General features: G+C 26.2%; 1 protein-coding gene across 5 annotated transcripts in view; it reads left to right on the forward strand.

Annotated features, from left to right (window-relative positions):
* The window catches only part of LOC105848120 (uncharacterized), a 59,140-nt gene that overhangs the window by 31,487 nt on the left and 12,825 nt on the right, over positions 1 to 14,828 (forward strand). For 2 of the 5 annotated variants that reach the window (XM_065818529.1, XM_065818530.1), the window contains 2 exons: positions 3,107 to 3,177; positions 8,958 to 12,307. The exons of 1 other annotated variant lie outside the window; for it this stretch is intronic. In XM_065818529.1, coding sequence (XP_065674601.1) covers positions 3,138 to 3,177; positions 8,958 to 12,133 — 3,216 coding nt within the window. In that variant the 5' untranslated portion in view covers positions 3,107 to 3,137 and the 3' untranslated portion in view covers positions 12,134 to 12,307. Of the gene's footprint in view, positions 1 to 3,106; positions 3,178 to 8,957; positions 12,308 to 14,828 lie in introns of those variants that run through there. 2 more of the 5 variants (XM_065818528.1, XM_065818531.1) reach the window with 1 other exon arrangement.

The following is a 14,828-nucleotide window of genomic DNA, read 5'->3' on the forward strand; positions in this document are numbered from 1 at the left end:
AATTATGTTAAGTTTCCATAATTATAATAGTCAAGAAGTGGCAACAACTATAGCAGGCTATGTTGCAAAAAAGTTTTCAAAAAGGCCTAGATGTGAAAACTGCAAAGCATGTTTGAAAGCTGAAGACATTGATCTTAAAAATAATTCTTATCTATCTCTCTTGTCACGTAGTGGACTATTTGTTCCATCCAAACAGCTTGCAGAATTTGTTTGTAGTGTATTTGCTATTTTGGATTTAATTGTGAATGAAATTTCATCTCTATCAATTCCAGTCATTAAATCATCAATATAGTTATTACATAAAGACGCACCGAAAATCAAATTTGTTCGTCAAAATCACGATAGTTGGGGAATCACGTTTCAACAAAAATTCTTAATAATGTAATTTTTATTACCAAACATAAACTATTAAAGGATTCGGCTTCCAATTATAACTTAAAAACATTTAAAAAGGAGCAAAGAAAAAAGTGAAATAAAAATTGCTAATATGTTAGTTACATCGAATTTGTTTATACTGTTAAATAAAATTTACTTGTTATTCGATTTCTTTAAACTACTTCTTGACATTTTTTTTAAAGCGTTAAAATATACATGAATACAGATATATATTATTTTAATATAATATACATAAATATAAATGCATATTGATTTGAATAATTTCTCTGACAATTCTCCAAAAAATATTACACAAATGTCTTTAAATCTTTGATATCTATTTTTCCTTAAAAAGTATATATAATAAAAACAACTTTCATTTTTACATTGAAGAACTTTAAGTCAAAAATTAAGTATTGCTTTTAAATGAGTTGCTTTTTAAAAATATAACGTTTTGCGCAGCCATTTTTTCAGTAAAAATCGGCCTCTTAATTTCCCCCTCTGCTCTTTTGTGCCTATAAATAGAAATAGTACAATAAATACCGATTCCACATAGCCTTTACTTAAAAAAATAAAAACCAAACGTATACTCCACTGCATACTGTAGTGCCATAATTTGCTGATCAAATCGAGTTACTTTTTCTGTTAAACAGCCATGTTCTAGTTCCTCTCTACTTGGTGCCAACTTCAGTCCATTGACTTTATGTACCAGTTGTAGTAGAAGTAGTAGATGAAAATGAAAATTATATTAATCCACTTTCTAATCTTAATGAGTTGTCTTAAGTTCATGACTCAATTTTTTTTTATGTACTTGAAAGTAACCTGAAAAAAACATATAATGGCAAATTACAAAAATTAAGTTATTATCTTCTTATTCAAAACAGAAAATTACAAATTCAGGTGAGTTTAACTAAAAATAAATTCAAAAAAATCTTCAAAACAAACTCAAAAAACAGTTATTAACAACTGACAAGTGTAACTTTTACTCAAACATCCCTTCTGTGAAAGTTTTTAAAATTCTCCATGACCTTATAAAACCGATTGTACATCATTGATTTAATTGAAATATGATGGTCTCCTAAAAAATCCCAAATAAAAAGACACTGTAAAGACAATATGAAATTATAAAAAACTAGACAAAATTATCAACTATATTCGGAAAAAATTAGGTTTACCTCAGTGGAAAAATACCACTGATGTTATAGATTGGTTTTCTAACATTAACAATAAAAATAAATGCGCATTTATACAATTTGATATTATTGATTTCTACCCCTGTATTACAGCAGAACTTTTAGATAAAATAAGAGAATTTTGAAAATCCCATTTAGAAACTACTGAGGACACTATCCATATAATTAAGCACTGCAGAAAAACTTTACTCTATCTTAATAAGGAAACGTGGAAGAAAAAAAACCACGCACGAATGCTTTGATGTAACAATGGAAAGTCACGACGGAGCAGAAATTTGTGAGTTTGTAGGTATATATATTTTAAATACCCTAGCAAAAATAACCCAAATTAATCAATTAGGTCCTTATCGCGACGACGGTTTAATAATAATGCATAAAAAATCAGGGCCACAACTCGATAAAATTAGAAAAAATTTTATTAAAGTTTTTAAAAACATTGGCTTCCAAATTGAAATAAAAACATAAATTTAAAAATAGTGACATTTCTTGATGTCACATTTAACCTCTCAGAAAGTTCCTGTAAGCCCAACAAAAAGACTAATGACGAATTATTGTATATTTATGTGAATTTGAACCATCCCCCTCAAATTCTAAAACAAATTTAAATTTCAATTAACAATAGGCTAAACCAAAACTCTTCTAATGAAAATATTTTTAACTCCTCTAAACGCGTTTATGAAGATGCCCTGAAAAAAAGTGGCTTTCAAAATTTCGAGCTAAAATTTGAATAGAAAATTACAAAAAAGCGTAAGAGAAGTAGAACCATAATTTGGTTTTCTATAAATTGAATTTTTTTTGAGATTTAGTAACTCTTCCTGATAATAAAGCAATGGTGTAACTTAAAGTTGAAGAAAAAAGTTAGATAAGTGTTTTTTACTAATTTATATATATATATATATATATATATATATATATATATATATATATATATATATATATATATATATATATATATATATATATATATATATATATATATATATATATATATATATATATATATATATATATATATATATATATATATATATATATATATATATATACTCTTCCTGATGATCCAGCAATGGTGAAACTTCAAGTCGAAGATAAAAGTTAGATAAGTGTTTTTTACTAATTAATTATTGCTCTGTTCTTTAAGAACATTGAGCACTCTATTTGTAAAATACACTAACATAATTTACATATATATATATATATATATATATATATATATATATGTATACATATATATATATATATACTTTAAGTTTGCAATTATCAATCGTAATATAACAACTTAAAAATATCAACTTTATAAATATAAGTTTTGTAAAATAAGATCTTGAAGATCTAATTAAATATTTCAATAGTTACGATTTCTTTATCAAAGTAAGAATTTCGGAAATATCGAGGAATACTTTCCTCCATCAAAGTTTTAATGTTCTCTTTGTTATTTAAATTCCATAACTGGAACGATTTTTTTATTATTAACATAATATCGACTTCCAGTTCTTCGATAAGTTGAGTAAATTTAATTTTTTTTAATTTTTATCAAGCACTGAAAGAAGTTTAAACCAATAGTGTTACATGTTGGTATCACTTTTACTCCTACTTACATTTGTTAAGAGTAAGTCTTTGTAATTTTAAATGGCTATATATATTAAAAAAATGTTTATAAATTAAAAGTTGAACTAAGTTTTTTAAATCTTAACATTTTACTTTTAAATACTTTTTCTTTAAGCTGAATACTACTGTTATTACTGCTATTTAAAAATGTCTAACTTTTTTTCATATTTTTTTAATTTTACAACATCACAAAATCGTCACAAAATCGTCACAAAAGCGTCACAAAATCGAGAACCCCCTCCCCCTCGTTACAAATCGTCACAAAGTCGCCTTCAGCTCCCACGCCCCCTAAACGTGACGTAATTTATGGACAATTCCTTATCACGAGAGTTTTTGTTCTATTGAGACTAGAATTACAATAAAAGAAAACAGAGTGTTATAAGGCTTTATTTACAAGCTTTATTTACGAGCTATTTACATACATAAAAAGAGTTTTTCAGGAGGAGTTTAGTCACAAGAAAAATGTCAAAAATCAAATTTGAATATATTTAAAAAAGTATATAAAAGTTTTAAATATAGGGTGTTCCGAAATGGTTGACCCCATCGTAAATATCCATATCTCGGAAAATAATTGATAGATCTTAATGAATCTAAATACTCTTTATGTTAAAGGTCATAAGTTTTATTAGGTTAAATTTACAAAGAAAAGTACAAATATATGTTGGTTCTATGACAGATATTCATAAATGTTCAATATGAGCGCCGCCTGTGACTCTGCGAACGTTGAGTCGGTATTCGAGCTCATGCCAAACTCGCTATGGCATGTCTCTAACTGTGCAATGAGAATTTTCTTCGCCCAAAATACAAAGATATTGTTTATTAACTTTGCTGCTCGTGTGAAATTGTCTTCTTCAAGTTTATCTTGCATTTCCGCACAAAATTTTTAACGTTCTCGCTTATCACCTACCCTCAAGGTCTGAACGAACTGCAGCTTGTAAGGTTTAAATTGAAATCGTTTCCACAGAATTCGCCGATTTGTTGTTTGTGGAATAAGGGTTTTCACACTTGCTCTTTATCACTCTTCCAAGGACTATGCAGGAAGGTTTCACGAGCTTGCTCGACTGTCTCTTCTGATGTCGATGGCCGTCCTGGTGATTTAGGTATGCATAAACAGCCTTTTTCTTAAAAAATTTGGTGCCAAGTCCTAATTTGTTTTGTAGTTGGTGTCTTCTTTGCAAAATGAATAAAGAAGGCAAGCAAAAAGTTTGAGGTCATTTCAACAAAGTTTGCCAAAATTATTGGGCTACGAAATAAGGTCAACCATTTTGGAATACCCTGTATTCTTTAAAAACGGAATTTTATAATTAGATTTAACAAAACATTTTTCTTTTGTTAATCATGATGTTGTGATAATTTTTTGTAACGCGGTTTTTAATTTTAAGTACTATTAATAGCATTTTTGCAATTTTTTTTACGTTCATAAAAATATATATATATATATATATATATATATATATATATATATATATATATATATATATATATATATATATATATATAAATGCCTAAAAGTTTGAAACCAATAAGCATACTATTCCATTTTTTAAACACGATGAAGCTGTTGGAAACAGATGATCTGTTGTTGTATAGTCCTTGCTGCATGATTTTAAACTATCAGTTATCTCAAATGTAAAGGATATCAAATTAATTTGCACTTTATGTGCAAATTAATTTGACAAAATTTAAAATGAAAAATTTTAGATTGATTATATTATCTTGTTTATGAAACTGAAAAATTTGACAGCATTACTGTTTCATTACCAATTAGAACTCTGTCATATTCTGTATAGGCATGACACCTCTACAGAAAGTGACTGAAACACGGCCATTGCAAATCAAAATTTTCTGGCAAAAACATTTGACGATTTTAAAAAAACCACAATAACTCAATATTATATATAAACATGATATAAGAAAAAATTCTGAGTTTCTAAGCCAAACTTCTTGGTTGTTTGTTCACTTTAGACATGTTCACTTTAGACTTTAGACGTGTTCACTTAGAAAAATTGAAATATTAAAAACAAGTTAAAATTTAATTATATGAAAAATATTTACTTTTATGTGTGTTACATCCCATATGTTTAGATCAAAGATCGAAGTGCCTGATAAACTGAAACAAGTATACATAGCTCTGTTGCCTTTTTTTTGTTAAAAATTTAAAGACTTACTTATTCTAAACATTTTCTGAACGGACAAAATAAGACATTATTTGATATTATTTTATCTTACTTTTGAAAAAGTGATGGAACACAGATATCACGGAATCATCTATGGTAAATAGATTAGGTTTGAGAAGAGATAAGGTTGCAATGCTATTTTATATAAAGTTAAAAATGAACTTTCATCTAATATTTTATTTGGATTTTTTTTTAAAAAAAGTAAGAGGAAAGGGACAGCTTTACTATCCTATCACACACTTATTACGTAGTGGTTATATACTAAAATGTGTTACCATCTATCTTTAAAAAAATAAGTGCTCTAAAAGGTTGCAAGCTAAGGTGGTTTATGAGTTGATGAATTTTAAACAGTTAAAATCACAGATGTCCAAATTGAAGGTTTTGTTATCAATAGACCACTGTGAATAAATAATTCTTGTATTAACCACAAAAACTGCATTTATAAATTGTGTAATCACTAAAAGGTCATATAAATATTTTTTTAGTTAATTATATTATTAATAAATAAATATCAAATGTATCACTAAACACTAAATTTCATTTTTCTGAAAATGAGAAAAACGTGACATTTGTGGTTTTACCCGTGTGGTCTTCATCTATAAGTTATTTTGTATATATATATATATATATATATATATATATATATATATATATATATATATATATATATATATATATATATATATATATATATATATATATATATATATATATATATATATATATATATATATATATATATATATATATATATATATATATATATATATATATATATATATATATATATACACTGTGGCATATTCGTTTAGACGCATTAATTTTTTTCTCTATATCTTAATTTTTTTCTATGTTATTGTATTATTGTTTATTTCTATGTTATTGTATTATTGTATTATTAATTTTTTTCTATGGTATTGTCAACTAAAATGCGTGCAAGTTATTATCAAAATAATTGTTGTGTTGTGGGCTAATAAAATCCACAAAAAATTTTTTTCTATGTGTCTTTATTAACATGAGAGTATGTTTGATATACAAAAGCACATTTTTTAATTGGAATATATCTATTGGCGCAATCAGGTTAAAAACAGTAATTATTGATTTTTAATCACTTTTACACAAATAAATTGATAAATTTTAGTGTAATTTGATCTTTTGCTCTGCCAGTATCATTTTTATTGCATTTTACGAAATGCCTAAAGGAAAGTATTTCACAGATGCTGAAAAAATACAAATTAATTTATATAGTGGCTCAGAAATCTCACCAGCACTTTCTATACGATAAATAGCAAGAAAAATTGAAAGATCTGACCATGTTGTACGAGACTACATTGCAAAAGGTGACAAATACGGTCTAAAAAAAGCAAACGGCAACAAAGTATTAACAAATCGGCAAATTAATCGAATTCGCTTCGAAGCAACCAAAAATAAATTGAATGCAACATAAATAAAGGATAAATTTTTATTGCCTGTCACCAATAAACATATTGCACATATTCTACGTACAACAGCAAACGTAAAGTGGAAGAAACAACACCAAAAACCATTGTTAAAAAAACACCATAAAATTGCTAGATTAAAGTTTGCTAAAAACCATATGCATTGGACTCACGAGTGGCAAAACGTTTTCAAAATATTTTCAGATGAAAGAAAGTTCAATTTAGATGGTCCGGACTCTTACAGCTGTTATTGGCATGATCCAAGAGGAATAAATGACCCACAAACAAAACGAAAATACGAAGGAGGAAGTTTAATAGTTTGGGGTCGATTTTCTTACTCAGGAATATTGACTCTGTGTTGTGGTTTACCTAAAATGAACTTGATAAAGTATACAGAAATGTTTGATGATGTTCTTATAACTTATATGGATGAAAACATGGACGATAATGGCATATTTCAGCAAGATAATGCTGCAATTCACACATCTAGGCATTCTATAAAATGGTTTAAAGACCACAACATATCGGTTCTCGAATGGCCAGCTTGTAGCCCGGACTTAAATCCAATCGAGAACGTGTGGGGAATGCTATCAAGAAAAGTTTATGACGCTAAAGCAGCCGGACACCAATTTAAAACTGTTACTGAGTTAAAGTGTAAAATCCTTGAAGCATCGTCCGAGTTGGATCAAACAACACTTCAACGACTAGTGGAGTCAATGAAAGGCAGAATTTTTGAGGTGATCCAATGTAATGGAGGACATACACATTACTAATTTCCATCTTTTAATGTCAAAAATATGACTGCGTCTATAGATATATTCCAATTAAAAAATGTACTTTTGTATATCAAACATACTCTCATGTTAATAAAGACAAATAGAAAAAATTTTTTTGTGATTTTTATTAGCCCACAACACAACATTTATTTTGATAATAACTTGCATGCATATCAGTTGACAATTCATAGAAAAAAATTAAGACAAAGAGAAAAAAATTGATGAGTCTAAACGAATATGCCTCAGTGTATATATATATACAGGGTGTGGAAAAGGTTTCCGTACAAAAATATTAACAGTAAAAACCGCAAAAGTTCCTGCACAAGACGAGAAACAAATTACACTTTATTTTAAAACAAATACTAAATAAAATTAATTTAAAAATACTAAAAGAATACGAAGGAGCACAAAAGAATACTAAAAACACACTATATATTGAAAAAAAACACCATATAGAAATTTTTTTTAAATTATAGTTTTCTACGGGAACTTTTTCCGCACCATATATATATATATATATATATATATATATATATATATATATATATATATATATATATATATATATATATATATATATATATATATATATATATATATATATATATATATATATATATATATATATATATATATATATAAATATATATATACATACATAAATATATATATATATATATATATATATATATATATATATATATATATATATATATATATATATATATATATAGTTATATATATACTACTACTACTACTACTACTACTACTACTACTACTACAACTACTGCTACTACTACTACTTCTACTAATACTACTACTACTACTGCTACTACTACTACTACTATAAAGTATTTTTTAAAAATTATTAAAGTTTTTAGTCATGATTTATCCTTGCTTAAACAAGCTTTATTGCATTAAAATGCAACTATGTACAAAATATAATATAAAAATTGTGATTTAAAATAAATGAATAAAATAAACTTTGGAAAGTAACATTTATTTAACGCCAGAAATTTAAACTTTATAGCTCAGATAAGAATAAATTTTTGTGCAAAAATAATTTATACTCCTAAATTCTTTAGAAAACAGTTTAAATTTAACTAAGTATTATTTTTTTAAAATGTTTTTCATTGAGTACGGTTTGTAGAATTTCATTTTCTAAATTCAGAAAAATGAAATAGTATTATATTAAGCATTAGCTTATGAGTTTTTTAATTTAAACAAATATAAGAGGACTTTCTAATAACTTCTTATGTCAACTTTTTTTTAATTATAACATATCGCGTAGCATTTTAAATAGTTTAAGTTCAAACTTTGTACTAGAAAAATTATATTTATTTTAATTGCGACAACAAACATTGAGGTAACTAAACGCTTCATATTAAGATGTTCAACGAGAAGAACTGATCAGCGAAATTCATTGTTGTATATTAAAAGATACAAAGAAGTTAACTACCGTATTATATGGAATGTCAGGTGTCGGAAAGACACAAATTGCCAGAAGATATTGTGAAATGTATCATAACTTCTATAAAAACTTTGTATGGATAGACGCAGCATTCGGAAAGTTGCAGATTTCAGTAATTAACCATTGCCATTTATTAGGACTTATTATTCAGGATTCAAAAGGCGATTACTTTCAAAAAGATGTGATCGTTGGAAAAATTCATAACTATTATAAAAATGAAAAGACTTTGTATATTTTTGACAATGTCGACGATGAAAGTGTTAAATTTTTGAAAACGTACTTATCAAAAAATTCGAATTCATTTAACTTGGTTACTTCACAATGGGGAACTTGGTCATATAATGTAAATAAAGTGCTTATCACTGTGTTTTCATCTGAAGAAGCATTCGCTTATGTAAAAAATAATATTAAAAAATGCACAGATGAAAACATATTAAACTTAATTAAAGAACTTGGTTATCATCCGTTCGCTATAACTCAGGCTATAAAATATATAAATATGCATAAAATTTCGATAGAAAAATATATAGGTCGTTATAGATCAAAACCTTTAGAAATATTAAACACTGATAACTTTCCAACTGAAGACGAATCAAAGTCTGCAATAAAAGCAATCAATTTAGTATTATTCAAATTACAAAAAACTAAAAACTTTTTATTTCAATTACTAAACTGTTTATCGCATTGCGATATTCAAAATATCTGTAAAGAATTTATAATCAAAATGTCAAACCACATGAAAATAAACGATGAACATTTAATAGATGAAACCATTGGATTACTAATAAGTTATTCTTTATTAAATCGTTTTGCTGAAAAAAAATATTCAATGCACGAACTAACACAGTTAACGTGTAGATATTTTCAAAATAAAAATTCAAACACAAATACGTATATTGAACTAATCGAAAGTTATTTTAAATTTGAGTTAACTAAAGTAAACGATCACGTGGATTATGGAAACCATTTTGTTTTTCATTTTCTTTATGTGTTTCGTATTAATCAAAAAATAATGTCAATAACCTTTCACCAAATGACGTCTGCTATTAATAAATTATTATTATGCAAAGGCTTCTTTGATGAAGCAATCGAAATATTAAAAGCAATTCAAAGTTTTAATACAGAAACTTATGGTGAAGATAATAAAATCACGCTTGATACAAAGTATAACATCGCACACTGTTTTTACAAAATGGCTAAATATAAAGAAGCTATAGAAATTCATTATTCTGTTGATAAAATAAAAACTAAAATTTTAGGTATCAACCATACAGATACAATGTCAACAAAACATTATATTGCACTCTGTTTGTACGCTATGGGAAAATATAACGAAGCTTTAGAAATTTATTATCCTCTCGATAAAATACGAACTGAAATTTTAGCTATCGACCATCCAGATACAATGTCAACAAAACACAATATCGCAAACTGTTTGTACGCTATGGGAAAATATAACGAAGCTTTAGAAATTGATTATTCTGTTGATAAAATGCAAACTGAAATTTTAGGTATCAACCATCCAGATACAATGTCAACAAAAAATAATATCGCAAACTGTTTGTACGCTATGGGAAAATATAACGAAGCTTTAAAAATACATTATTCTGTTGATAAAATAAAAACTGAAATTTTAGGTATCAACCATCCAGATACAATGAGAATAAAACAAAATATCGCACTCTGTTTGTACGCTTTGGGAAAATATAACGAAGCTTTCGAAACTCATTATTCTGTTGATAAAATACAAACTGAAATTTTAGGTATTAACCATCCAGATACAATGTCAACAAAAAATAATATCGCACTCTGTTTGCACGCTATGGGTAAATATAACGAAGCTTTAGAAATATTTTATTCTTTTGATAAAATAAAAACTGAAATTTTAGGTATCAACCATCCAGATACAATGAGAACAAAAAATAATATCGCAAACTGTTTGTACGCTATGGGAAAATATAACGAAGCTTTAGAAATTTATTATTCTGTAGATAAAATACAAACTAAAATTTTAGGTATCAACCATTTAGATACAATGTCAACAAAAAATAATATCGCACTCTGTTTGTACGCTATGGGAAAATATAACGAAGCTTTAGAAACTCATTATTCTGTTGATAAAATACAAACTGAAACTTTAGCTATTAACCATCCGAATACAATGTCAACAAAAAATAATATTGCAAACTGTTTTTACGCTATGGGAAAAAATAACGAAGCTTTAGAAATTTATTATTCTATTGATAAAATACAAACTGAAATTTTAGGTATCAACCATCCAGATACAATGTCAACAAAAAATAATATCGCAATCTGTTTGTACGATATGGGAAAATGTAACGAAGCTTTAGAAATTTATTATTCTGTTGATAAAATAAAAACTGAAATTTTAGGTATTAACCATCCAGATACAATGGGAACAAAAAATAATATCGCAAACTGTTTGTACGCTATGGGAAAATATAACGAAGCTTTAGAAATTTATTATTCTATTGACAAAATAAAAACTGAAATTTTAGGTATCAACCATCCCGATACAATGTCAACAAAAAATAATATCGCACTTTGTTTGCACGCTATGGGAAAATATAACGAAGCTTTAGAACTTCATTATACTGTTGATAAAATACAAACTGAAGTTTTAGGTATCAACCATCCAGATACAACGAGAACAAAAAATAATTTTGCAAACTGTTTGTACGCTATGGGAAAATATAACGAAGCTTTAGAAATTTATTATTCTGTAGATAAAATACAAACTGAAATTTTAGGTATCAACCATCCAAATGCAATGTCAACAAAAAATAATATCGCACTCTGTTTGTACGCTATGGGAAAATATAACGAAGGTTTAAAAATTCATTATTCTGTAGATAAAATACAAACTGAAATTTTAGGTATCAACCATCCAAATACAATGAGAACAAAACATAATATCGCAAACTGTTTAAACGATATGGGAAAACATAACGAAGCTTTGGAAATTTATTATTTTGTTGATAAAATACAAACTGAAATTTTAGGTATCAACCATCCGAATTCAATAGCAACAAAAAAAAATATAACTTTATGTTTGAAGAATTTAAAAAAATGAAAAACGTGTTGGTCAATTAATTAATTTTTTTTCCTTTTTTTTGAATTTATTTGTTTCTTTATTCTACTAATAAATAAATGGCGACTGATATATTTTTTTTAAAGTTAAAGTGCGCCTTAAGTTTTATTTTGTGTATAATAATTATATTAAATAATAATTAAACTAATACTTCAATTTTTATTCACATTTGATTTGCGCTATTTTTTTTTTAATTGTTGTTTAATTAAATGCTATTTAATTAAACAATAATTAACCAATGAATTATATCCCCTATGGAATTTAAATAATCAAACTTTCAAAAATAAATTAATTCGAGTTCTCTTAAGATAAAGTTTACCTAATGGTAATTTTTTTTTTAATTAGCTTTATTAAAATCATAAACAAAAAAAAATAACAAGAAAACAAATGAAGATACATTTATAAATAAAGTAGAAAAAATATATATAATAAAATGTGATTTTTAACTTTGTTAATATAATGAATTCAAGTATATATTCTCGTTGCTTTGAATTGACTTCTTCACAGTTCCGATAGTATCGTGCGCGCGCATATTTGATAGTACGTCATGGTTCTTTATGTGCAGAATCGCAAGAAAGAAAGATAATACACAGATAAATTATGAAAACATTCTTGAAAGATACAATTGTTTACATAAAATCTCTTTTTTTTCTATAATGAAGACATCGATTTTGCTTTATTTAAGTTAATTTTAACTATTTTCAATGTTAATTTATATTATTTATATAATTATACTCTTTATATGTTTTATATGTTCTATATATGAAACAAATAAAAGCTCTTAAATAGTGTGAAAATGCACAATGATAGTTGTGTGTGTGCATATATAATATATATACAGTATATGTATATACATATATATGAGTATATTTGTATGGCCTACTTAAAATACACGGCCTGATTTGTTGCATTTTCCGTGAAAAATTAAGAGGTTTTTTTTTACAGCTTATTTATAAAAGTTTAAGCTTTATGAGTCGTGTTTTTTTATAAATGTTTTATTTTTATTTTATTAAAATTATTAAATAATAGTTAGATGTTATTTAAGTACTTTGCATTATTATGTGCTGGATTTTTTGCTAAATGATTTCCTGCTTCAGTTTATTCTATCGTCACAGAATACTGAAATAGGCTTTGAGACATAACCTTACCTGTTGCTAAAATTACCTAAAACTCTCCGTTCAAACTAAAATCAAAGGTTTGCAATTTTGTATTTATCATAACTTAAAGGAATATTTATTTGGTCTTTATTTTTTTTTTAAATACTTTCACTTGATTTTTGTTGACTTGTATATATAAGTTCTCCTCTGTATAATATTTTCATGTATTTATTATTAACAACAATGCTTTTTTTGATCAAAAGTTTAACATCCAACTCTTTTTTTTATAATTTTCTAGCAACATAACTTGCTATAGTGCTAGCAAATTCTATGCTATGTTATTCTTAAATTAGGATTATCAAATGTCGGTTAAATATTTTCTTCCCAAAAAATAATACCGTCCTTCAGCTGACTTCAGCCAAAATCTTTTCACTGATCCATATTTAAAAGACTCATAAGAAATCAACCACTGCTCATCTATTTTTACTAAAACGTGGCTCCAAGGGGTCCATTTTTATAATGGATGTAAGAACAAATGTATAAACTTCTTCAAGTAAATCATTCATAAGAATGATTTGCTCGAAGTGTCCTAATTATAACATAAAAAGATTGTTTGATTGATGTAAAATATTCACATTTTGACCAAATTTCAATGCAATAAGCAATTTCTCTATAAAGTGTGGGTTTGTTATCACCTTTCACAGCAGCATTGCTGAGTCGATAATTGAGTTTCTGCTTTAAGTTAAATGTGATAAACTACTATGTGTAAAACAATTACAAAAATTGTGCTGCATTATTTATTTCGGAAAAATAAATCAATATTGCAGCTATAATTTTCTCATCAAATATTTCTGATGTAAGGTTGACAACTTGTTTGTTGTTTCCATGATAAGTGATCTAAAAATTTTTTTTGCTTTTTTAGTTCCTGTTTAGTAACTGGTCTTTTGCATAAACTTTATGAAATATATCCTCTGCAATGCAACCAGCAGTAATTTTAACTTTGTCTCAGAAAAATCAAATGACAAAGAAGGAGGAATATTTTACGCATTCAACAAGTTGTTTCTTACATTTTTTGAGAAAACAGAGTATATCAAAAAATAAGTATGTTTTAAATACCCCTCTATAAACTGGATACTAAATAAAAAGTTTTCTATCTCCATTCTATATGCTTTATGTCATAAACCATTCTATCAATAATAATGCATTTTCATGGTTTCATTAATTATGAAACTATGAAAATGCATTAACATTGTAGAATGGTTTTCGGTAACAACAACTCTTTCTTAAAATTCAGATTAGTGGATTGAGCAAATACAGTCATCAATTTCTTTTTTCAACCATAAACATGTTATGCAAACCTTAGGTGAGAATTTCACAATGTAAGAATTCATTTTTAAAGCCATCGTAAAAACAAAAGTAACTACTTTCAAAAAATTATTTCACAATCTTCACAAAATTATTTACAACTTTTTTATTGGGCTAATTTTTACAAATATATTTCACCAACAGGAAGCGTCCAGTCACTTGATACACGATTAATTTGCCCGTTTTTTCTAACATACTACAGTTTATTAATTTCT

Source organism: Hydra vulgaris, chromosome 14, assembly GCF_038396675.1.
Source record: "Hydra vulgaris chromosome 14, alternate assembly HydraT2T_AEP".
NCBI classification, from domain to species: Eukaryota; Metazoa; Cnidaria; class Hydrozoa; order Anthoathecata; family Hydridae; genus Hydra; species Hydra vulgaris.